At 33.1% G+C, this 26,291-nt stretch overlaps 2 protein-coding genes across 3 annotated transcripts; one reads left to right on the top strand and one right to left on the bottom strand.

Annotated features, from left to right (window-relative positions):
• Window positions 1-1,995: 1,995 nt before the first annotated feature.
• LOC132756138 (zinc finger MYM-type protein 2-like) lies at window positions 1,996-3,712 on the bottom strand (the record flags this gene model as incomplete). Its single annotated transcript, XM_060747135.1, has 2 exons — window positions 3,120-3,712; window positions 1,996-2,137 (listed from the first exon to the last, which is right to left on the bottom strand). Coding segments are annotated over exons 1-2 (735 nt in total), but the record flags the coding sequence as incomplete, so codon positions are not given.
• A 9,109-nt stretch (window positions 3,713-12,821) lies between these two features.
• On the top strand, window positions 12,822-25,794 carry LOC132756137 (thrombospondin-1-like). 2 transcript variants are annotated; one of them, XM_060747134.1, is made up of 4 exons: window positions 12,822-13,264; window positions 15,208-15,693; window positions 24,207-24,374; window positions 25,557-25,794. In XM_060747134.1, exons 1-4 carry the CDS (start codon window positions 13,042-13,044, stop codon window positions 25,604-25,606), a joined length of 927 nt encoding a protein of 308 aa, XP_060603117.1. In that variant the 5' UTR covers window positions 12,822-13,041; the 3' UTR covers window positions 25,607-25,794. The 2 variants fall into 2 exon arrangements, with proteins under 2 accessions (XP_060603117.1, XP_060603116.1); XM_060747133.1 differs by lacking the exons at window positions 24,207-24,374; window positions 25,557-25,794 and adding exons at window positions 17,091-17,258; window positions 18,223-20,016 and having other exon boundaries at window positions 12,830-13,264.
• The last annotated feature ends 497 nt before the right edge of the window (window positions 25,795-26,291 follow it).

Genomic DNA, 26,291 nt, shown 5'->3' with positions numbered 1-26,291 from the left:
TGGTAATACCCTATTTAAACAGATTCATAGGAATTCCAATGGGTACTAAACTTGTGCACCCCTGGTCGCCGATTTGTTTTTTGTACTGCTATGAAAAGAGACTTTTTATGTTGAGTCTCTCTGAAGAGAAACAACAAGATGTTATAGTCGCATTTAATAATACTTCCAGATACCTTGATGATATTTTTAATTTTAGATAATCCTTATTTTGATCAAATGGTGTCTGACATTTATCCGCATGAACTACAACTTAATAAAACGAACTCTTGAAATTTTAGTACATCATTTTTGGATCTTCATATAAACTATCAACAACAATTCTATTCACACGAAAATTTATGATAAAAGAGATGACTTTTGACTTTTGTATAGTTAATTATCCACATTTGGGATGGAGACGTACCCCATGCAACATCTTACGGGGTTTATGGTTTCTCAGTTAGTTAGATTCGCTAGAGCTTGTAGCAAACGTTAAGGATTTCAACGAGCGGAATATTTTTTATTACCAGCAAGCTTCTAAAACAGGGCGGCTACCGCTATCATAAATTACGGAAATTTTTTACTAAATTTTACAATCGTAACTTTGATTTATTTCTAAATTCAATAGTGATTTAAAAAACTCTTCTGCGACAAGGGATTAGCCAGCCTGGTTTTTATGGCGATGTGGTTTACAAACTTCGTAAGATTTTGGGGGTCATGGTAATTTTTCTGCTGTTTTTACTAAAATCATTAAACGTTTTATTAAAAGAGGTTATGACACCCTACTATTTTAAGACATACTGCATGTTTAGTGTTCAACCCTTTTACAGTTGGACACTACGCTTTCCTCTTTTGATTGCATCTGACGGACCAAGTGGGAGACTCTATGATGGATAGTTCGTAAAGCCCTTTTGGGACTGAATTGTCTTAATGTTCGTCTTCTGCCTTGCTTCGTCGGGCCCTTGTAGGTGATTTTCTTGTTGCTCTGTCCTCCTTTAGGACATTGAGTACTTTTGTTATGGTCATTGGGTTTACTTTTATATGTTTCTACATGATCATTTTAGTGTTTTACTTATTTAACCTTTTGTAACCATGAAAACTGTTAGAATTTCACTTGGCGGGGATTCATTTTATTTACACTGTCTCGTTTATAGGAACATCGTGGGGCTAAGAGCGAGGTTTGGTGCACCATTAACCGGTTTAAACTCCCCAGCAGTCATTATTATGCTGCTGACCGTTCCAAGGCGGCGCCCCACTGTGTTCCTCAGATGTATGTCTATGTTGTTTCATATTGTTTTTATGACACTTTTGCTTGTGTCCCTTGTTGTTTTCTCGTCTACGGTTAGTATCTTCCCCATTGCCTCTAGTTTTTATTTCTTTGATTAACCCCCCCCCCTTCCCCCGGTCTCCTGTCCCCTTCCCCTTTGTGGGCCTATTATTATTTTCTTTGAATTCCTAATCAGTTACAAATTATTTATCATTTAATGATTAACGTGTCGTTGCCCTGTCCTTTTTATGTTTGGGGTCCGCCTGGGCTCCTTGCCATTGGTTCTTGTTGCTGGGTCATATGGGGGTTGCGTTCATTGAACGCCGCCTTTCCTTGTTGATCTTGTTTATCATATTTTGTTGTTGTTTGTTATTGAATTGTAACAAAAAAAACACATGAACGAATTTCACAAGCAATTTTCCATTTATAAGACAACTCGCTTTAACGCAAGAAAAAAATCACATAAGTACCAATAGTCAGAATTTGAAATTGAATTTCATGCCGTTGCCTTCGAAAGAAAATTCACAACTTTTGTCATTTTTTAAACTATTATCAACTTTTTGACGTTTGGCACTTTGAACAATTTTGCTAACAAGCTCTTGTTGTTGTTCCGAAGTACGCTTGTAACCTCTTATAGCGTCAGACCTATGTCCTGTCTTCTCCCATATCAACTGTTATCAACTCCAGCAGAGAACAAGCGCGTGGCTGCAGTTGCACGAAGTGAATGGTTTGTGTAGAAACCATCAAACCAGCATCATTACATAGTCGACCAATAGTACGCTGTAAACTATGTATTCCAACAGGGGCATCATCAAACATTTTCCTCTAACAGGACCATTACCAGACTTGCTAGGACGCAAGTAAAACGCATCACACTTTCCATTTTCTGGTCTAAAATGGAAAGAAAAAGAAAAATAACTACACGTAACTTAATTTAATTCTTATTTCGTTTCTTGAATTTTTCATAGCAAGGATTCATAACAAACTCCTTAAGATAGTATTGATATGATTTGAGCCGTGTCACGACAAAACCAACATAATGGGTTTGCGACCAGCATGTATCCAGACCAGCTTGCGCATCCGCGCAGTCTGATCTGGATCCATGCTGTTCGCTTACAAACCTTATTACAAGTAGAGAAACTGATAGCAAACAGCGTGGACCCTGATCAGACAGCGTGGACCCATGCTGGGCGCAAACCCATTATGTTGGTTTTGTCGTGACACGGCTCATTTATGTAAAAGAAATTTAAGCAGCACACCAAATGATCCCTCAATTGTTATGAGGTTTTAAAACAATATATCATAAATGTTTTTATCAAATTTAATAGGTTAATCAGTAAGGCATATTTTAGCAAATACCCCTTAATGTCACTTTTTTTAATTGATTTCTTTTAAGAAGTTCAATTCTACAGCAAATGAAATAAATAAAAAAAATCTTTTAAAATTGTCTTATTGATACATATTCATATTTACCTGTAACATTTCAAGGGTAATTCACTTTTTTTTATTTTTAACGTCAATGGCAACGTTATTGTCTTTTGACGTCATTTGTAAAATGACCTTAACAGTGCTTAATGGTCGTTTTCTTACGCTGGCGTTCATTTTTTAACTTAAAGCTTTAAAGTATGAATTGTTTATTTGTATTCATGTTAAATCTCTCTCCTTTTTTCAGAAATTGACTTTTTAAAAATAACTTCTGTCATATAGGTGCGTGCAGCTTAAACTGTTAAATGCGAATTCAATATTGTTCTTTTTTTCTTTTTATAATAACAGGCGTTTTACGTTTTATCTTCAATTGCGTAATTAGGTTTTATTCACGTTGTTTACCAAAAGAATCGCGTTTTTGAGCACTGTAATGAATTAAATTACTTACCGTTTGCTCATATAGTCCAAGTAAAGATTCACAAGACACCTCCCTGGTTGGTTATCGTTCTCGTATGCCCGTGTAACTTTTGGTGACACATTCTTTTTGTACAGCCCACCAGCATAAGTTTTCGAAACATCCTCTGTGTATTCCAAATAACGACGTCCAGTTGGGGTGGTATGAAGTTTAATCTGAGTCAAAGGTCCGATCCTCAGATTCCTATGCTCCATGCCAGCTCTTAATGCAAAGTTCAAACCCATGTAAAAGACCATGGTATCCAAAAGTTTCTGAGGTGTATCGTTTCCAAGGAGTCGTTTTCCCCACAGTGTATCCTCCTGTTCTGCATTTATAATTAAAGTTTGCTTTTTATTAAGCCCCCATCCTTGCCTTGAGAGATCTTTCATTCTTGAATCTAAGACCGACCTCATTTTTACAAAATCGCTACTTTCTAGAAGGTTTACCTGCCTGTCATTAGATCTAAGGTAGTGCTGGAGTGCTATGACAAGCTCGTATATTGTCTTAGGGCAATATTCTTTTCCTTGTTTATTCCTCACCTCGGCTATAAAAAATGACAGAACCATGTCTACCTGCTGGTTTGACATTGTCAAAATATCACCAATTATGGTATCGTTTTCTGTATTTCCATAAGTGTTTCTATTCTTTTTCTATTGTTCGAATACATTAAATGCCCATTTTGATTTGTTTCTGGTGTTTTCTGGTACACTCTTTTTAACCATTTCTGTAAGTTGGCAATACTCCAATGGCTCGGGGAATCTGTCTGAATTTTGCGATTTGGGCGCATTCTCGAAATTCTGGGAGGCTTGTTATAATTCCTCATCATCTCCATCACACAATAATAATTCCTCAGCATAGCGATTCTCCGCCATTTGCGAAGCTTGAACAAGCATTTCATCGGCAGTGTCATCAGCTATATCCGAAAATAATGTTGATTTTAATTCATAATTTGGATAACTATCCTCTAATGCAAGTGCATCATCTAAAATTTGACCCGTTGCTATTTGACTTGGCTGTATTGTCCTTTTTTATACTCCATATTTAAAATTATATCTACTGTTTAAATCTTTAGGTGGTATCACATGTAAACTGTGTAGACCAAGGTGTATTAATTTTCATACATGTATTAGGATACACTGGTCAGTTTTCTAATCACGAAAAATCCATGCAGAAAACATCTTACATTATCAAGAGGTTACTTATGGGGTTTAATGAAGGAAAATAAGTGATTTATTTAATATCATGCACTTACTATTTATCAACCGAATTATTGTTTCAAATACTTTTCATTAGTAATTAAAACCTTTGTTTTAAAAGAAGTAATTTAAGTAAATATAAGCCTCAAACTGACCAATATGTAAAATATTGAATTCCCTTCGGCGCTACGCGCCTCATGAAATTTAATATTTTACATATTGTACAGTTTTCGGCTTATATCTACTACTTAAATAACAATATTTATCATACACCCGTGCCGATTTTGCGACTCCGTAAATATTGTATTGGACAGCCGTCCATATATTTTGACATGACGTCATTAGCATTATATAAACATAGTGTAAAGGCACGCTGAATATAGGCGCGTCAATGAAATTGATTCTTATTTCACTTTAAACGGTCTTTATTTTGCACCGCAACGTAACACGCCTGTCAACGTCCAGTAGTTCTTCACTAAAGCTGTGTTTTTTGTCATCAAACAAGGATGTTCTTTCTTCTCTAAACCGCTCATGCCATTTATACACAAATGTCTTTCAACCATGTTTCCAAATTTTCTATCTTTTTAAGAGTTCGGTCGGTGAAAGTTTCAGTCCCACAAAAAACTTGATGACAGCGTGTAATTCAATGTCGTCTGTTCGCCGTTTGGTAGACATCGAGGTTTACGCTGCCGCGAAACAACCGTTCTACACGGCGTCTTTTAATTTTATCATTTACAGAAAATTGCGTCAAAACATCATACTAACGTTACACGCGTGAGGACCAAATTTGCTTAAATTTTCTTCCCACAGTGACATTTATACTTTAACATACAGCGTGCTTCAAGTCACAGGACAGTGGTTGCTATGGACACGGTGTATGCGTAGGAAAATGTTAATATATATTCGGCAATATAGAAATGTAGTTGCAAACATTTTGGTTTACCTCTTTTCGAGTTTTCATGGAATTCAATAAAGTAATTTGGTTTTTAGAGGATAATTCCGCGAATTATCAATCAGCCATCGTATAATTCTTATCACTGTGTTTGAACTAAATGAGCCCAGTGTGAAAAATAGTAGGACTTTTTGTCATGTAAATTCCAAATCCATAGGGAATTTTGTACCCTTAATATTGTACCCTTGTTTATTTACTTAAAATAACCAAATTATGTATAAATTTATATTTGCATTTATATATGTGTTGCCACATGTGTCCTAGACGTTCTGGGTGCAAAATTTATACCTTTTGTACTTGTAAACAACTGAGGGAGGTTGCATTAATTCATTATCCCTCATGTACAGACTCATTCAAACCGAATCTGCTATTTTCCTGTAATTGTGTTGTCATAAATGCTTCTAAGGGATCACTTTGTTTCCAGATTTTTCTTCTTCACAACAGAAGGTGTCAAGTACGTGTGGCAGCTGTAAAAAGTTGCCACGTTCTTCACTTCAGTGTTGTTATATTTTTCTAGTCCTTTGGTATCATTGTTTCCATCACGTTTATGTTTTGAAAATTGTGTACCGCTCGGTTATTGTCTATGAAGTACTGATCGTACACAGAGAAGACAAAAATATATGTGAAATTATTTCTATCTTTCAAAGACAAAATGTTGACAATGAATAAATGCAATTCTGAGTACATTTTGTAACTTCTAATGTCAAATGGTCAAAAAACTACATTCATCATCAGCATTCATCACTCTGTTCTTACATAAACGTTACAAATATATTTTTTTCTCTTTTCTCTCTCTTCTATAATACTTGACGTTTGTTAGGGGCTATTATTATTATTTGCATTCGACCTTCACTGCTGATGTTAATTCCTGCGTGTTTTGTTACCTCAGTCATTCATTAAAAAACGATTCCCAGTGTATTTGTAAAATTTTTAAGCGTGCCAAATATTTCTTTGGCCTTTAAATATCTCCATGATTTTTTATACGTCCGTAATACATAAATAACAAGAAAAGCATTGATGCAAAGCATCAAAGGGCGTCCAAGCAAGAAATGCAGCAAGTGAAGATGAACTAGTAGACATCTGATGACCAGATATTCTTATAAACTTTTCAATGGTTAATTGGTTTTAACCAGTATTGTATATCATTTATGAATGGGCGGACGAAAGACACTGTTCATCGTGAATTTTGATAGGCATGCTAGAGATTTGAATATTAGACGTCAAAAGACAAAATAGAAGAAAACTAAAAATACCATATAAAATGTAAACATAACAATAATGTCGTGCTGACGATCTTCAAGGATCTAAAATATAAAATCATTGATTAAATGTCACGCCTCTTAACAACACCTTCGCCTGTAAATTTACCATGCGCAAAAGTATTTTGTAAAACATTCGATATCTATTAACTGATTAAAAGTTTATAACTTTTTAAGTCGATATCACCTTATTATCTCTGCTCGTTTGAAAATGGTTTTGTCCAATAAAGTTGCAGGTTTTGAAATGAATTGTAGCACATTTATTGTCGTGAATCGGCTAAGTATAAATAAGTCTTGTAAATTGACTGTTCATAGCGAGCTCGACAAGCTGGCCCGAGGGCCTGCTCGCAAAGCGAGCTTTACGGTAACGCGAGTACCTGCTAAGTGATGTTTTTTAAAACTTTCGTCCGAAGTACCGAATTGGGCACATCGCAACTTTTCGAATTACAAGATAACGATAAAAGCCGATGTACTCTGATTGAAAACGGAAGCGAAGACTGGTGTCCTGCGCACTTATATAGGCAATCTCACAGTTTCAATGACAATGTCATAAAAAAAACTGAGAGGACTAAAGCATAGTGATCCTAAATCTTATTGGAGTTTATTAAATAAATATTCTTCTGATAAAAAGTGATAATAAATAAAATAACTAATGAGGTTTTCCATGAGCATTTCAGTAATTTAAATGCAGATATTTTAAGAAATGAAAATGACGTAGATAATTTTAATGTTAACAACTTACCAATGTTTAATGAGGCACTGAATTCGCAATTTACTGAGCAAGAAATAGATAAGGCTATAAAGGCGCTTAAGAATAATAAAAGTCCATCTATATTTGACAATATTATTAATGAGTATCTCAAAAATGCTCCTGATAATCTGCTGGCTGTACTTAAGATATTTTTTAACATTATATTAGACTCTGGTATCTTTCCGGATGTGTGGAGCAAGGGAGTTATCTTACCATTGTATAAAAATAAAGGGGATGTTAATGATCCGGATAAATACAGGGGCATAACAATACTCAGTTGCTTTGGAAAACTTTTCACTTCGGTACTTAATAACAGATTAAATGACTTCTTGGAATCAAACAACATTCTATGTGAAGAACAAGCAGGTTTCAGGAAGCATTATAGTACTGTTGATCACATATTTTCATTAAAACTTCTAGTGGACGTATATCTAGCACATGGAAAAATATCGTATTGTGCATTTGTAGATTATCGCAAGGCCTTTGATTCTGTAAATCGCACTGCCATGTGGCATAAATTATTAAGTTACAATATTGATGGGAAATGCTTTAAAATAATACACAATATGTATGACAAAGCTAAGTCATGTATTAGTTCGAATAATACAATTTCAGATTTTTTCACTAGTCATACTGGAGTAAGACAAGGTGAAAACTTATCTCCAATATTGTTTTCTCTTTTCTTGAATGATCTAACTAATTTTATGTCTGATAAATATGAAGGTTTGCAGTTTCAAAAAGAACATATTAATGATATGTTAAGTGATGATAAAATGGAAGTTTATCTTAAACTGTATTTACTATTGTATGCAGATGACACTGTAATATTGTCAGAGAGCTCTCAGCAGCTTCAGTTAGCATTAAACGCTATGTCTGACTACTGCAAGCTTTGGAATCTTGAAGTAAATACAAATAAAATCAAAGTAATTATGCCCCCATTTCGAAGAAAAGGGGGTATATTGCTTTGCACTTGTCGGTCCGTCGGTCCGTCGGTCTGTCGGTCCGTCGGTCCGTCGGTCCGTAGACCAAATGGTTTCCGAGTGATAACTAAAGAACCCTTAGGCCTAGGAACTTCAAACTTGGTATGGTGATTGGTCATGACAAGTAGATGACCCCTATTGATTTTGGGGTCAAGGGGTCAAAGGTCAAGGTTACATTGACCTTGTAAGCAAAAACGGTTTCCGATCAGTAACTAAAGAACCATAAGGCCTAGGAACTTCAAACTTGGTATGGTGATTAATCATGATCAGTAGATGACCCCTATTGATTTTGGGGTCAAGGGGTCAAAGGTCAAGGTCACATTGACCTTGTAAGCAAAAACAATTTCCGATCAATAAGTAAAGAACCTTAAGGCCTAGGAACTTCAAACTTGGTATGGTGATTGGTCATGATTAGTAGATGACCCCTATTGATTTTGGGGTCAAGGGGTCAAAGGTCAAGGTCACATTGACCTCTTGGGTAAAAACGGTTTCCGATCAATAACAAAAGCACCCTTAGGCCTAGGAACTTCAAACTTGGTATGGTGATTGGTTATGACCAGCAGATGACCCCTTTTGATTTTGGGGTTAGGGGTCAAAGGTCAAGGTCACATTGACCTTGTAGGTAAAAACTGTTTCCGATCAATAACGAAAGAACCCTTAGGCCTAGGGACTTCAAACTTGATATGGTGATTGGTCATGATCAGTAGATGACCCCTATTGATTTTGGGGTCAAGGGGTCAAAGGTCAAGGTCACATTGACCTCTTAGGTAAAAACAGTTTCCGATCAATAACTAAAGAACCCTTAGGCCTAGGAACTTCAAACTTGGTATGGTGATTGGTCATGATCAGTAGATGACCCCTATTGATTTTGGGGTCAAGGGGTCAAAGGTCAAGGTCACTTTGACCTCTTAGGTAAAAACAGTTTCCGATCAATAACTAAAATATCCTTAGGCCTAGGAACTTCAAACGTGGTATGGTGATTGGTCATGACCAGCAGATGACACCTATTGATGTTGGGGTTAAGGGGTCAAAGGGCAAGGTCACATTGACCTTGTAGGTAAAAATGCTTTCCGATCAATAACTTAAGAACCCTTAGGCCTAGGAACTTCAAACTTGGTATGGTGATTGGTCATGACCAGCAGATGACCTATTGTTTTGGGGGTCAAGGGGTCAAAGGTCATGTAACATTGACCTTGTAGGTAAAAACCGTTTCCGATCAATTAACTAAAAACGCTTAGGCCTAGGAACTTCACACTTTGTATGATGATTGGTGGTGACCAGCAGATGACCCCTATTGATTTTTAGGTCAAGGGGTCAAAGGTCAAGGTCACATTGACCTTGTAAGTAAAAACAGTTTCTGATCAATAACTTAAGAACACTTAGGCCTAGGAACTTCAAACTTGGTATGGTGATTTTTCATGACCAGCACATTACCCCTATTGATTTTGGGATCAAGGGGTCAAAGGTCAAGGTCACATTGACCTTGTAAGTAAAAACGGTTTTTGATCAATAAATAAAGAACACTTCGGCCTAGGAACTTCAAACTTGGCATAGTGATTGGTCATGACCAGCAGATGACCCCTATTGATTTTGGGGTCAAAGGTCAAGGTCACATTGACCTTGTATGTTAAAACGGTTTCGGATTAATATTAAAAGAACCCTTAGGCCTAGGAACTTCAAACTTGGCATGGTGATTAGTCATGACCAGCAAATGACCCCTATTGATTTTGGGGTCAAGGGGTCAAAGGTCAAGGTCACATTGACCTTGTAGGTAAAAACGGTTTCTGATCAATTTACTAAAAACGCTTAGGCCTAGGAACTTCAAACTTTGTATGATGATTGGTCTTGACCAGCAGATGACCCTATTGAGTTTTGGGTCAAGGGGTCAAAGGTCAAGGTCATGACCAGTAGATACTTGATAACCCTTATTAATTGTTTGATCACTGGGTCAAAAGTCATGCATAATTACCTTATCACATGAATAATTGGCTGCTGATAGGGGGCATACATGTTTTACAAACATATCTTGTTATATTTTGGAAAACCAAGAGAGGTTTGCGTAATATGCCTAACTTTCACTATGAGTGGACTGTCCTTGAAATTGTTGAGCATTTCTCATATTTAGGTGTCCAATTTTCATTTAATGGTAAATTCAGCAGAACTAAAACATTCCTTATTGATCAAGCCCGTAAAGCCACGTTTTCTGTAATTAGGAAATCTAGGATACTTAATTTACCAATAGATATGCAATTACACTTGTTTGATACAATGATAGCACCCATTTTGTTGTATGTTTGTGAGGAGTTTGTTATATAGGAACCATAATGGAAAGAAGGAACCAGAATAAACGGAAGCAGTGAATAAAATACCGAATGACAATTTTAAAACGGAAATTGTAACATAAAAATGAACGGTTATTTTAAACTATCTTACGGTAAAAGAAAATCGAGCTCGCTTTGAGGCTTTGCCTTTTTCATATTAAAGATAATTTCAAACACTAATTTAGTTAGTGTTTACCAAATTAATTGTTCGAACGGTGTCCAATTTGAATTTTGTAATTGTTAGCTAATAAACACTAACCTGCACATAATGCAAACAATAAAGTATCAGCAAGCGCATGACATAACAATAATTCTAACACTATCGGAAATTTTTCTATATAAACAAAGAAGGCCTGAAGCGTACATTATTCTACAACAATGCACTCGCCGTTCTTATCATCTCCCTGTGTATTTTCACATTGAGGGCGCCATTTTGTTTGAAAAATATGATAAATCAAAACATTTTTGTGTCGAATTTTGCTGTGAAAACTATCTAGAATGAAAGAAAATGGTCTAACTAAGAAAATTAATCCGAACGCCAATATCTTTAATTCAGTCGTTAACGCTGTACAGACGTTTAAAGTGTTGTTTACGTGACATCACAATGTAGCGCCAAACAGCACGTGCACAACAATCAAATCAAGTACGCTATTTTAATGTCGCAAACGAGTTAAGTTTTACTCTTATTTCACTTTTAATAATTTGTATTTCGCTTGAAAAATTATAGAGTAAAATAAAATAAACAAACAAAGATTTATCAACGTTTTCAAAATTCGTTATTCTCAAAATGTTTCTACACACGGTAGTTTTAACGACAGTTTTTTTCAACCCACTGGAACAGCCTTTAAAGAACGTTTCTATTGGAAACTCTGAGGCGAAAACAAATTTAACCACCAAACATAAAGTCCAATAGAATAATGCACGGTTTGAGTTCAAATGCGTAGTAATATAATCACGAAGGCCGATAGGCCTGAGTGATTATTTACAAAGCATTTGAACGAAAAACGTGCATTATTATACAATAATGCACGATGAATTAATATCTATTTCCATTCTTACACGTCAAGAAAAAAATATAATTATTATTATAAAGTTGGACTTTATGTTTGTTGGTTTAATGTGTTTTCACCTCAGAGTTTCCAATAGAAACGTTCGTGTAAAGGCTTATAAAAAGTGTCGTTAAATCTACCGTGTGTAGAAACATTTTGAGAATAACGAATTTTGAAAACGTTGATTAAACTTAGTTTGTTTATTTTATGTCACTCAATAATTTTTCAAGCGAAATACAAATTATTAAAAGTGAAATAAATGTAAAACTTAACTCGTTTGCGACATTAAAATAGCGTACTTGATTTGATTGTTTTGCACGTGCTGTTTGGCGCTACATTGTGACGTCACGTAAACAACACTTTAAACGTCTGTACAGTGTTTACGACTGAATTAAAGATATTGGTGTTCGGATTCATTTTCTTAGTTAGACAATTTTCTTTCATTCTAGTCTTCACAACAAAATTCGACAAAAAATTGTTTTTTATTTATCAGATTTTTCAAACACAATGGCGCCCTCAATGTGAAAATACACAGGGAGATAATAAGAACGGCGAGTGCATTGTTGTAGAATAATGCACGCTTCGAGCCTTCTTTGTTCATATAGAAAAATTTCCGATAGTGTCAGAATTACAATTTTACTTATTTTCTGTTTCAGACCTGGTAGCTTTCTGTTTAACGATTTGTTTGTATATCAAATTTTCTCGTGAGTATATTTTATGTATTAGAGCAATTAATTTGATAATAAGTTTTTGAAAAGGACATTGAATATTATCATTTTATGACGTAATATAAATGTTTAAAGAGACAAGGAAATTACTATGAATGCATACATGTAATGGGTAAACTTGCAGCCAGAAACAACACCGCCTTGCATTTCCACTCACATGTTTTTATGCAGTTATGAACAATAAAATAGATGTATAATTCTGTTTTTTATTTGTGTTAAACATATTGTTATTATTTGTTTCAATAAACGGAAGTGAGGGAAAATTGAAAGTGATCTCAAATGACACAAGATTGTATGAATCTGTATTTAAATATTTTAAAGATATCTGAATGAAATGGACCTAACATGATATTGTTTTTTATCTGGTTTATTTATACCTTCATTTTAATTACTAGTATCTTATCGTAAATGTTTGGCACTTTCCCAGAAGATATTGCAGCATCTGGGAAAAAGTTATTTTCATAGAAGCTATTATTTTCTAATAGTGTTCTGATGTATAAGTTCTTCCACAGCTATTTGTACGCTTATATAAAAGTAGGTGAAGGTAAGCTTCGTTTGAATGCAGACATCTGTCTGGATCTTTTAGTATTATAAAGCTGGAGTTTTATTTCTTTGCTACGCAATATATAATTTGCAGCAATTGAAAAAAGACTTAATACCTGAGACGGAAGCATTCAAAAATGGATAAAATAAAACTTGTCATTGTCATGGTTGCAATTATTGTTGATGAAATGAATTGTGACACTGACTGTGATTGTAAAACAATAAAGGAGCTACAAGAATCTATGCAGAAGGAGATTTTTCAAAATAAGTTGGAAATATCAAGAATGAATTCCCGTCTTCGGAATATAGAAGCATCAAAGAGGCATTGGACTGGAACAAATAACAAGGCATCGAATAAAGGTGAGTAATTAATTTATTATTGGTAAATATTCCAGTTGAGATAGGTCAAAGAAAATAGTTAAGTTAAAGGCATATGAAGCATCAAAAATTAAAACGACTTTTCTTCTACAAACTGGTCAATGTTTTAAGTAATATTGTAAAGATTTGTACCTTGGTACAAAAAATAACATTTGATATTCATTTAAATTTAAAGCTTTCATGAATGAAGTAAACATAAATTTTATAAAGTGGTTAACAAATTGTGTGTTTGATACAGAATAATTTAACTAAAGTATAACATATGGTTAAAACAAAACAAGGTGAATTCTAGTGAGATTAGGTAAATGGCAAAAAGGTATCGTATATGCAACTGAAAAAGGCACCAAACGAGAAAAGCTTTCGAAAAGTAAATTAGCAGTATTATGGCGGTTTCATTATGAGCCTTTAACCTCCTTGCCTACCTGTCATGCAATGACAACATTGATTTAGTTTTGAGTAACGTTGGCTATTCGTCGTCCGACCGTTGTTCTTCACAATTCATTCAAATAACATCTCCTCTGTAGCCACAACGCAATTATTGTTAAACTTGACAGAAAAATATTTTGTATAAAGCTCTATCAAGTTTTAATCCAATGGTTTCGGTCCACTATATTTATAGACAAGAAAAGCATTGATGCAAAGCATCAAAGGGCGTCCATGCAAGAAATGCTGCAAGTGAAGATGAACAAGTAGACATCTGATGACCAGATATTCTTATAAACTTTTCAATGGTAATTTGGTTTTGACCAGAATTGTATGATATTAATAAATTGGCGGACGAAAGACAATGTTCATCATGAACTTTGGTAGGCGTAATTAGAATATTATTTTTTCCACAGGCACTTGAAATTCAATCAATATTAACGATAGTATCCAAAATATGCAGGTCTATAATATCTAAAGTGCAATTAGTTGTTTGAATATGTTTCATTTTTCATATTTCATCTCCTGCAAAATTCTCCAGTTCGTTGTTTATAACCATAGCTCGACACGAATTACCGTTTCGTTAAACTAGAACTACTTCTATTAATAAATTCGGACTTTCACAATGTTAAGGTCATCATTCTATTTATAGGTACAGTAATACACAATTACCCTCTGTGTGTACTACAAAATGATAAATAAAAACCCCGAAGAGCGCGATTAATTGACAGACATTGCGAAGTTCTCCAGTTCGCTATTATTGTTCTCGACATTTCATTTTTGATAATCAAATACCCTCATACCAATCGGGATGATCGGCTATTATGACCGACGAAATGGTCCGAGAAATTGCTGCCGCCCTTTCACAAAATCTGATTTAATTTCATAAGGGGCGTCGCGCTTCGGCGCAGACGTCAGTAACAGCAGTTAGAAATTAAATTTATATGTGCAGTTTTTTTTAAACACTCTCCCTAAGCGCAATTCCTAGAGTTTATGTATTCATTAAGACTTACTGGTTAGGCGCTTTCTTCAAAGGTTATTAAAATTATAGTCTGTGAATAAAATTGATCCTGAGATCGTGGGTTTTTCGAACTGTATATTGTGAAAACTATGATTTGTTCTCCGGAGGGTATGGTATTTTTTACTTGAAATTGTAAAGTTTCTTATCCTTTGTAAAGGCTATAAATAAGATATTATATAGCAATCAGTGACATCCATATCAACCAGTGATTTCCATATCAGCAATTAACTTTCAACAGCAAACTCTAACGTTTTATCTGTGTGTTATTCAGATGCATTTTTGTATTTTGACTTTTTCCAAATATCTGCTTTTCTGAAAAAATCAACTTATCATTAATTCTATAGCTTTTTAGTCAGGTTAGTGATACATGAACGAATATTGTCCTCTAAACGATATAATTAATATTATGCCGAACATAGGATAGTTATCCGAGTTAAGAAGCAAGTATGCGGATAATAAAAAATGGTATTTTGTTTGCCAGAATCCGACGGGCTTTCAACTACTAAAAGCAATACTATTGACACATTAGAAGCTGAAGTGACAAGGGTTAACAGTACAGACGTTAATAAAGCAACTATACAATCAAGACTTTTAAAGCTAATTGAAGCGAAACTTTCGTCACTTTCTCTTCAAGTTCAAGATTTGAAGAAGCATGATTCCAAAGAATATGTGCTGGAAACGATTGTAAATAAAACATTATCCTCGGAGAAAAGAAGCCGGAAAAAGTTTGAGTCGGTATTGAAAACTGTCGTGAAAAACATCAACAATTCTGTTAGTGAAATAAGGACGGAAACAGAAAGCTTAATGGACAAATATAATGAAACGTTTGTTAAAGGATGTGACAAGTCTATTGGAGCGATGAAAGTAGTTACGGTGAACATCAACAAAACAATGTATGAAGAAATTAACATCATAACCGAGGCTTTGAATCATCTGACGGAAAAATTGTCTGAAGCAAATAAAAAAGGTATTTATAATCGATGTTATCAGACCTTTTATACAGATAGCGGTTATCTCGTTCAAGATTGTTTGGGTTGTTTAACAAAATTTCATTGTAAATGATAAAGCAATTGGTTTATAAATTCTTAAAAGAATTGATATATTGTTATCAAATTTTATATTAGTCTTATTTTGAATTACTCTCTGTAAAATATTCCGCAGATCCATCGGTAATGTAATATCGTTTTTATTACAGATTTAATACAAAATATGATTTTATAATATACGCAACACATTTAATTGGAACTCACATTGGATAAACATATTTATCTCAATATAATTTTGCGACCTATAAATCACTAAAAGTCAGTAAAAGAAGTATTAATTATATCCGAGTGTTAGTACATGTTGTAATTGAAGTAAGTTTTTCTTTAAATAAGACAATTGTTTAGATAGTGTAAAATAGAGAAAAGTAGAACCCCTAAAGAAAGACCATCACGCCGCAATGTAGGTGTTAGATTGTAAGTTTACGTCTAATTGGCGCTTTTTACTAATATTCAGAATTATTACTATTATGAACATGAAAAATTTGCTGTACCTTGTGTAGTTGCACTTTTCGCACGAAGCAAGCTACTTAGGAATTTATGGCTGTTAATGATTAACCCTGTAATACACTATTTTGTTGTTTTTTTTTTTTCAATTCAAGTTATCCTTCGTCCGTCTTTTAACGTAAAGTGTGAACGATACCTGCATATCTATCCATGGTTAATGTCTTAATTTCAAACTGCTTACTGATCACCACTGTAGGTTCGAATCCCGCCAGGGATTTTGTAATCTTTTATGTGTGAAACTATCCGTAAGTAGTTTTACGAAGGTGTCCGCTTGTGCGAGCCTGAAAAAATGCACATAGGGGTACCAGAGGTCTTTACTGATGCTTATCTTTATTCCTTTAACCATGCGTGTGCATTTTTTTTATGCAAGAACTATGTTTCTAGCATTGTTCTTGCCTTACACAAAACAGAAGAAACGCATAACAACATGTCGAAAAATATTTTCTTCATATTCACTCCAAATAACCATATATATTCATTTGACTTATTCGTATTGAAAACGAAATAATGGGTTAAGCAAGTTAAAGAAAACCGATTATATCAGACGATTATTATGCAGCAATTGATGAATAAGCGATTTGATGTCATCCGTACTATTTAAAGGCATTTTGTACAATAATATTTTAACTACATGTATTTTGGATAGTATTATGTGATAAAATCTAATATAATTTCACTTTTGACAACTTTTAAAAACTTGCAATGTCCCTAAATGGCATAAGGCTCGTTACAAATTTTTCTATACTATACACTAGTCTTATAAAATTATTTGTGGCATAACAACTCGGATATTATAAAGTGTCTTCCCTTTAAGATGGTGAATGGTCAAGTTGGGAAAACTGGGGTTCATGTAGTGTCAGTTGTGGAGGTGGTATTCAAAGTCGTCTAAGAACATGTTCTAACCCAAGACCATCTTTATTAGGAAGATATTGTAGCGGAACTCCCGACGAGACAAGAACTTGTAACAAACGCCAGTGTGAAGGTATATGATTTAATTACTCCACTTTGCAATGAAGTGAAATTGTATTCACACGTACAAATTTATCACTATGAGCAAATTTCAACCGAATCCCTCGAAAACTATTCATACATGAATACATCCGATATAATTCTAGAAAATTTGTTCTCTGTAAAGTAGTAACGATTTCTATGCATGTCTAAATAGTAGTGAATTTCGCTTCTCAGATGCAAATAATAATGGTGTTTTCGTAGAAACATCTCAGCCCAAAAGAGCATTAAACATTAAGAAAAAATGAAATTTCATTTAGCACTTTTGGTTCTGATGATAAAACAATCGAAAAACATTTTAAAATGTATGACAACTGTCCGATGAATGAAGCGTAATTATAGTTGTTTTGTTTAGAAATCCAGTTTAAGGGCGGATGTTAGTGATAGTTTTATGTCAATATAACAGAATTCAATTTATACAAATATGTAATGTGGTTAAATGATAACAGAATTTTGTTCAGTGGTGATTTATTTATGATTTACATCAAGACAGTTCGAAAGACCAGATTCTATGTAAAAGGAAAGATAGTTGAATTCTACCATTCTATGTAAGAAAAACAGTAGTTGATATTATGTAGATTATGTGTTTAAATCATTGAATATATTAACAATCATACGCTATATTCAACGACTTCAATAATTTACACCATTCAGTCTTGATATTAAGTTGTCAAAACCCTGTACTTATAGGGTAGCAAACGTAATGGGTTTACCTTTCTACTATGAATAGAAATTGCACTTGAATTATCAGTCTGATTTGAATATTGTATGAAGGCTGTGATATGCCGTTCCTTACAGTCGGAAACCAGCCTTAGTTATGCGATCAATCTTTTATTTCACGAAATAATTTAACACAGAATATTTGTTAAATGGTAATGTATATATATACATATATTAGTAAATATTTTGTCTTACTGCATTTAATCTATTTCTTTCAGGACAAAACGTGGCATTTACAGCAGACAATTTAGATAAAAGCTCATCATCATCATCTACTACCCTTGTGTTCAGAACAGTATACATTAACTACGGCAATGCATACAACAAATCAACAGGGGAGTTTACTTGTAAAGTCCCTGGATTATATTATTTTGCTGTAACGCTAACAAAGAACTATTTTGCTAAAGTGGATTCGGTTAACGCTGAATTAAACATCAATGGTATCAATAAATTGAATATGCACTGGGACCAATATGATCACGACGACAAGTTTGAATATGGAGCGATCCCGTTAACACAGTCTAGAACATTTCACCTGAATAAAAATGATGTTGTAGATATTTTGGGTATTCCTAACCATTTTTGTGATAACCTTTTTAGATCTACATGTACATTTACAGGATACTTGATAACACCCGATTAATTATATATCATATTATGTGTGAGAAAATAAATCGTCATTAAATGATTTAATGTATAGATACATGTTTAAACACATGCACGTATAATAACTTATGCAGGCTGTCTATGCAAATTCATATTATCGTCGTTAACTTCTAAAATGATGATTGTTGAAATAATTTAAAATGACATTTTATTTTGATGTTCCGTCACAATCTATTATTATCTTTTTTGAAATAAAAAATACTTACTTGAATACTCACTTAAAGTAGATAGACATGTACAAAGAGAATATTGCGGTCAAAGCACAATTGTATTAAGAAACATTACATGAAGATGGTTTAATTGTATATGAGGTGAATGAATGTATTACAGGTGACTTAAATGTATTAAAGGTAAATAGTTTGTACAAGAAGTAAAATAATTGTATAAGAGGTAAATATAATGATTTAGATGTGACTGTATTGTATAAGTAGGGACTGGATTGTATTTGAAATGACTTATTTCTATTAGAGAATTGACGAATTGTGTAACAAGTGACAATGGTGTTACATGTAAATAAATTGTATTAGAGGTGTCTTCATTGTACGAGAGATGACCGGAATGTATAAGAGGTGAATAAATAGTATTAAATGCAAAAAAGAATTGTATAAAAAATGTTTTTAATTGAAATTTCTAGGATTATATAGCATTACTTTAAACCATTTGACTCGTAGAAGTCTAACGTCAGAAAATAATATGTTGGTCATGTGTCAGAACACATGGATCACGTGCAATGATTTCATAAAAGGTCAAACTTCGTTTTGATTGTAGAAAATGCAAGTTCTCTTTACTCTCACTACCTTTAGAAACATGAACATTGATGATTATCAAGAAATGTCAATATATTCAGATATAGGTTAATTCACATAAAGAATTTTAATGATTTAAAATATATTTGATCTTGTGTATGAATAATGTAAATAGATTTTGTCAATCGCAGCATTTTGTTGTTAATGTAGCCAGATGTGTTAAACGACAAAATTAGACCACATTAATATTGAATATTTATGCATAGGTATTACTTCCAGTCGGTATCATAATTTGTTCCTTAAAAAGAATAACTACTTCTGACCGAATGCATATATGCCAAAGTCATTTTATACTTCATTGCGGCCCAGCGGGAAAGTATAGACATTCACACACTTCAATCCCGCAGAAGGGAGAAAAAGGTTTTAATTATTTTCCGTGCTATGTCACTCTTGGAAATGTGACCATTTTTACAAATAATCTATTCATTTTACAAAGAGCCATTTGTCTTATCTTTACACAGAGTCTGTTTGTCTAATATTTTTTAAGTCTTTTGGTGTAATCGTTTCAATCTGTTTGAGTAATATTTACACAAAGACTTTTTATCTATCATTTAAAATCATTTTGTCTACTCTTTGGTAAAAATATGTTGTCTAGTCTTTACAAAGCCTTTTGTTGTGTTATATTAACGAATAACATGTTTGTCTAGTCATTACAAAGACTCTTTTTTGTGATATTTCCAAATAATATGTTTGTCTAATCTTTACAAAGAGTCTTTTTCTCTAATCTTTACAAATGATTGATTTGTCTATTTTCTTTTTTGTCTAATATATTCAAAGTCTCTATGTTGCTATTGAACGTGTTTAGATAGGATTATTACATTCCTCTTCAATGTAATGTCTTAAGACCATGACATTTTGCCTTCATTTGATACAAGTAATTATAATATTTTTACTGAGATTTTATACATTATTATTATTATCTTTAATCATGCAAAGTTTAAAAGAATTTCTCCACTAGTTAAACTATGCTCCCTCTTTATTTTAAAATGATTTAAGCAGCCATTTAAGTTGAGGGTATAAAATTTAATCTAGGTTTTTAATGATCTTGTTAAAATGAAACAAATAAAAGAGATTTTATCTCGACCGTTTTTCGGGTAACATATATACTCGTATACATATGGCAACTTCAACTGTTATCTCGGTTTTCATATAAAACAGTGTAATAAAATTCGGTCAAGGTAAATATGTTGCAAACATTCGGCTTGCACTTTCTAAGCTGCTGCGTAATATGTGAAACAGAAAATGATTGTGGTGTTCTTGGGAGAATAATTATCTTATGTTGATAATTAGAGCTTCCAAAAGCTGTTTGCTCGCTTATTTAAAAGTAGTAGGTAAAGGTAAAATTCGCTGAATGTAGACATTCGTCTGGAAATTATGTATAAAGCTGCCGTATTGTATTTGAGCTGCGCAGTATATCATGTACAGATTTGAAATAAAACTGAAAAGCTGTAAGCGAAAGCATTGAAAATAGATAAAATAAATAGTGTCGGCATTATCATTGTTACAGTTATTATTAATGAAATGAATGTGTCCCCGATCATGATAAAAACATCAAGGAGCTACAAAAGGTTATGCAGAAGGGGATATTTCAAAGTAGGTTCAAGTCTTCTAGAATAAATTCCCGGCGTAGGAGATCAGTAGCTTCAAAGAAGAATGCGGCAAAACAAATAACAAGGCATCAGGTAAAATTAATGTTTAAATTCGTTCAATTAATTGTTATATGAATTTTATTTTTTTATTTAGTCTTATTTCATGTTATTTAAATTATTCGGAATCGATTGTCAAATATTCCATTTGATATTTATTTAAGACGATTTTTGAATAATGATTTAAAGGCACATTTGCCCTCTGAAATGAATACGAGATCTACTCTACAAAAAGACCAAACACGTGTTTTAGATTTAATTGATGATTTAAAGCTTGTTTAAACCCCTGTCACATGAAAGAAAGTAGCATTGGATGCAAAAATGAATAATGTAAACTTAATACATGCATTTGCATAAATGTAGTACAACGTAAGATTTACCAGCAGTTTTGTGTCTTTCATACAAAACTTGTTCGCTACAATATTATATACATGTTTGGTTAAATAGCCCAAAAGCCAATTTAAAATAAACACCGTTCTAAAACAGAAAGAGGCACAGAAAATTGAAAGCTTTCGAGAAATAAAATAATAGCAATATGAGGGCTAAATCATGGGCCTTACTGGTACGCAATGAAAGCGTGGACTTTAAGTAAGCAGGTAATCCGTCGTCCTGTCCTTGTTCTGTCGTTCACAATTGAAATGAAATCTTCACCAGTAAAGGCATAACACTAATTTTGAATAAACTTGGTAGAAAATCTCTGGCATAAATCTTTAACAAGTATGGCAAATTGTTCTAGTCTATTACATACGGAAAAATTAAATAAATGGATATTAAATGGAATTTACAAGCGCAGTTTTTAAAACCATTTTCCGAAAGTGCAAATCTTATAGCTTAGGTATTTAGAAAGAAAAATTACAAAGTGGGAATCTACAGAAGTTACTCAAATTATAGCCTATAGAGAATATTGGCCCGTCCATTGGATCATAGGTTTTTTGTGTTGTGTCTTTTAACAAAATATTATAAGCACTGTACGGAGTTTTTGGTATTATTTTATTTGTTTTTTTTATTTATTTTTGTTTTGTATTTTTTTATTTATTTATTTTATTGTATATTATGAAAACTTAAGGTTTCTTCCCCTCTGTAACAGCAAATACTATAAATTAAGATATTTAACCTGAAACAAACATATTGCATCGAACCTTTTCCAAGTTTATAACCTGGAAAAAAAGCTGGTCACGCCCCACGGAACATTGGTTTCCATATATGTATATAGCAAAAACTTGAACATTTTCTCTGAACCCGCCAAGGCTACAAGTTATGAACATTTGCATAGCACATCGTGTGATTGACCGCTACTAAATCTTTTTGGAGTAAAAATTGGCCCGCCCTTAAAGAAAGTTGGTAATTGGTTTTCCATGCAAGTATACAGATACTATCGCCTCTGAAATCGCAAAGGCTAGAGTTTACTTCCATAGAAATTATTGAATATCCATAGCAACAAGGGTGAATTTCATAACAACCATTGTCTTTCAATAGCATTCAATGACTTTAAAAAAAGCAATTAGCAACCTTTACAAAATAAACACTGAATTCCATAGAAGCCACAAATTTTTCCCTCAGGAACAAGTGTTTTCCGTAACAAACATTGACTTTCATAGCAATCAGACACTTCCATTGCAAACAGTGACTTCCATAGCAAACAGTGACTTCCATAGCAACCTGTGACTTCCATCTCAAACATTGTCTTCCTAGAGCAAACATTTACTTTTAACATGTTTAAGATTCAGATGCAGTTTTGTACATAGACTAAAGTTTTGACATAATATCTGCTTTTTATTCCTAGATAAAATATCAATTTATATCATTTTCCCTTGTCATTTAGAGCTTTTATACTCAGATGAGTGATATAAGGACCATAAGTGTCCTCTTGTTTATCTTAAGTTATATATATATAGGATGTTTTAGAAGCTGAGACGTTAAAATGCTGATAAAAGTAAGGTAGTTTGATAGAATCCAACGGGCTTTCAACAACTAAAAGCAACACTATTGACACATTAGAAGCTGAAGTGACAAGGGTTGGCAGTACAGACGTTAATAAAGCAACTATTCAATCAAGTCTTTCAAAGCTAATTGAAACGAAACTTACGTCATTTTCTCTACAAGTTCAAGATTTGAAGAAACATGATGCAAATAAAAAAGGTGTATTTCTAATCAACGTTATTCAGCCATTTTATAGAACCTTATGTCAATGATAATAACATTAAGCTGCGCCGCGCCTGACCAATTTGTTTATTATTTAATGTATTCGTTGACGAATAAAGAATAAAGTCATGAAAATGATAGTATATGCTTTCCGCATTCTTATTCTGCTGAGTAATTTAAAGTGACAAAAAGAATTAAAAACTGTTTTTATCAGTCAAATTGTATCTGCAATGATGACTGCAGTTGCATGATAAAAGTTTTATGATATCACCATTACTATTAAAAGTAAGTATGTAAGTAAGTGAGATATGTCCATTTTAACATGGCGGGATAAATGATAATAAATTATATTCTTTAATTTACTATGGTGAATTTATAAGTTCTTAGTACATGGTCCAGTATAAACGGTTTAAGCTTCATATAAACCGAGTTGTTAGGTAAGGGTTTATTGCAAACGACTGTTAATATATGACCATATAAACTGTCAAAAATCGTAATGATAATAATACAGACAAGTTCTTTATTTGCTGAAAAATTAAAAAAAGGTCCTAATAAATTTACAATAGCTGTGTCATGTCTCGATTAACAACGTGCAGTATCATAAAATAGCTCTGATAGGATAGTGTGGACGAATTTTCAAAAATGTAATTGTCGTAGTAATTCATTACGAATTTACAATGAACACGTATAATTAAAATTATAATAAACACAATCTGGAAATGAAAATTACAATAACCACGTCTTAAAAACGAAAATTACAATACACCCACCCTAAAAAACGAAGATTCCAATAACCACGTCCTAAAAACGAAAATTACAATACACACGTCCTAAATATGATATTACGCTCTACAGTGACTCGCCTATATAACGCTTTCTTTTAAATAAGTCAATATGAAGCGACAACAACTCTTGTATGAGCCTATATATCTTTCCTTCTAGATGGTGAATGGTCAAGTTGGGAAAGCTGGGGTTCATGTAGTGTCAGTTGTGATGGTGGTATTCAAAGTCGGCTAAGGACATGTTCTAACCCAACACCATCTTTACTAGGAAGATTTTGTGATGGAAGTCCCGACGAAATGAGAATTTGTAACAAACATCAGTGTCTAGGTATATAATATTATTAAAAAACAGTTCATGTTAAATACTTTAAAATGTTCTATTAAACGCTTGTGACTGCTTTAACAGCTTCACGAGAACGCCATGAACATGATCAAACCCAAGACCATCTTTACAAGGTACATGTATTATGGTAAAAGATCGGAGTAACCAAGTGTATATACCTTTTTACAATGCGATCCGTTGTTGTGCAAACCTGACCGGAAAAAGTATTTTCTCGCGCATGCGCAATGTATGTATGCCAAAAATATCACGCCAAACATGGAAATGAAGTTGACGTTCTTAGAAAATTGTGCGAAAGTTGACAATGCAAAATATCAAATCATATTAATAAAATGGGAAAATGCAGCAAAATAGCATTAAGTTATACAAAGTATTGAGCAGTTACGAGCATTTAATGGTAGCAATAAAAAACACAACATAACTGAACATATTCCAATCCTTCTTGTGTTGATTGTTATAAAATCCCGAATATTTTCATATACAATGTATTACGTGTAATAAACATCAAATGATACCACTATAAGCCACGCCAAGCTGCTGTTTTCTTGGTGACATACTTTCCTTTGAGTAGAAAAAGAATATGATCCATAGAACCCATCTTCATTTAGAAACCTGGAAAGTTATGTTATAAAAAAAGTCTCATTGTAAAAGTATTTCATCTAAAATTCGTTACGTATTTTGTGATAAGATAAAGTTGTCATTGGCAAGCCTTGCCAAAGTATCCCTAAAATTCACTAAATTGGGGGCTGTTTTCTAAGCTTGCCAAAGTATATTGTTTCACCCTGTCGAATTTTAAGTATTTATTTTGTAATTTTCATTTTATAAGACCTTGAATATATCGGGTACCATATTTGTTATCAAATTGTGCATTATTAAATCAATAAATACCTGATATATCTATATGATTAAAAGTAATCATTTTTCGAGGAATATAATGTTAAAAGAAAAGAAAATGTGGTTAAACAAATTTGATTTGACCTCTCTTATAAAACAAAAGTTGAGTATCTATAATGATTATTATGAAAAAAATATGCGTGCGAATCATGACGGGGTCACCTGATTGATATATGATAGAAATTTGTTAAAAAGAATAAACTAATAGACATGTATATTTTTTGCGCATACATTTTTATCTTATCCCCTTACTGTATTTTAATATATTTCTTTCAGAATTAAACGTGGCATTTACTGCACCACATAGATACAAGATCAAGGTCTGACACTACCATTGTGTTTCAAAAAATACACATCAACTACGGAAATGCATATGACACATCAACAGGAAAATTTACTTGTATAATCCCCGGCCTATATCATTTTTCTGTGACGCTAACAAAAAGTCATATTGGTAAACTGAATAATATTGCCGCAGATTTAAGGATCAATTCAAGCCGTCAATTGAGAATGTACTGGGGACGAAAAACTTGAATCTGAAGCGACCCCGTTAACACAGGCGGGAACATTTCACTTAAATAAAAATGATGTTGTAGATATTTACGGAACTCCCTATTATTTTTATACATCTTTTTCTACATTTACAGGATACTTGATTACGTCTGATTATTGAGGAAAATATGACAACAACTAAACGATATAAATCTTTAAACTCATTTTTTTATGTTGTAATAATACATACTGGTGTATACAAATTGTTCTCAAATTAATGTCTAATTAAATGTTATTGTTTATTGATAGGCACGGCTCCATTAATAATAATAAAAAAGGCCGGAACACTGGGCATACGAAACCCAGTTAAGGTATCCCCCTTCCAAATCAAAACAAATGACAAAAGCTGTATAAATTATTATTATTATTATTATTATTATTATTTTTATTATTATCATTATTATCATTATCATCATTATTATTATCATTATTATCATCATTATCATTATCATTATCATT

This window comes from Ruditapes philippinarum, unplaced genomic scaffold, assembly GCF_026571515.1.
Source record: "Ruditapes philippinarum isolate M1 unplaced genomic scaffold, ASM2657151v2 ctg8011_1_1_1_1, whole genome shotgun sequence".
NCBI lineage: Eukaryota > Metazoa > Mollusca > Bivalvia > Venerida > Veneridae > Ruditapes > Ruditapes philippinarum.
Note: the sequence above shows the minus strand (reverse complement) of the source record. Positions and strands in the feature narration are given on the sequence as shown.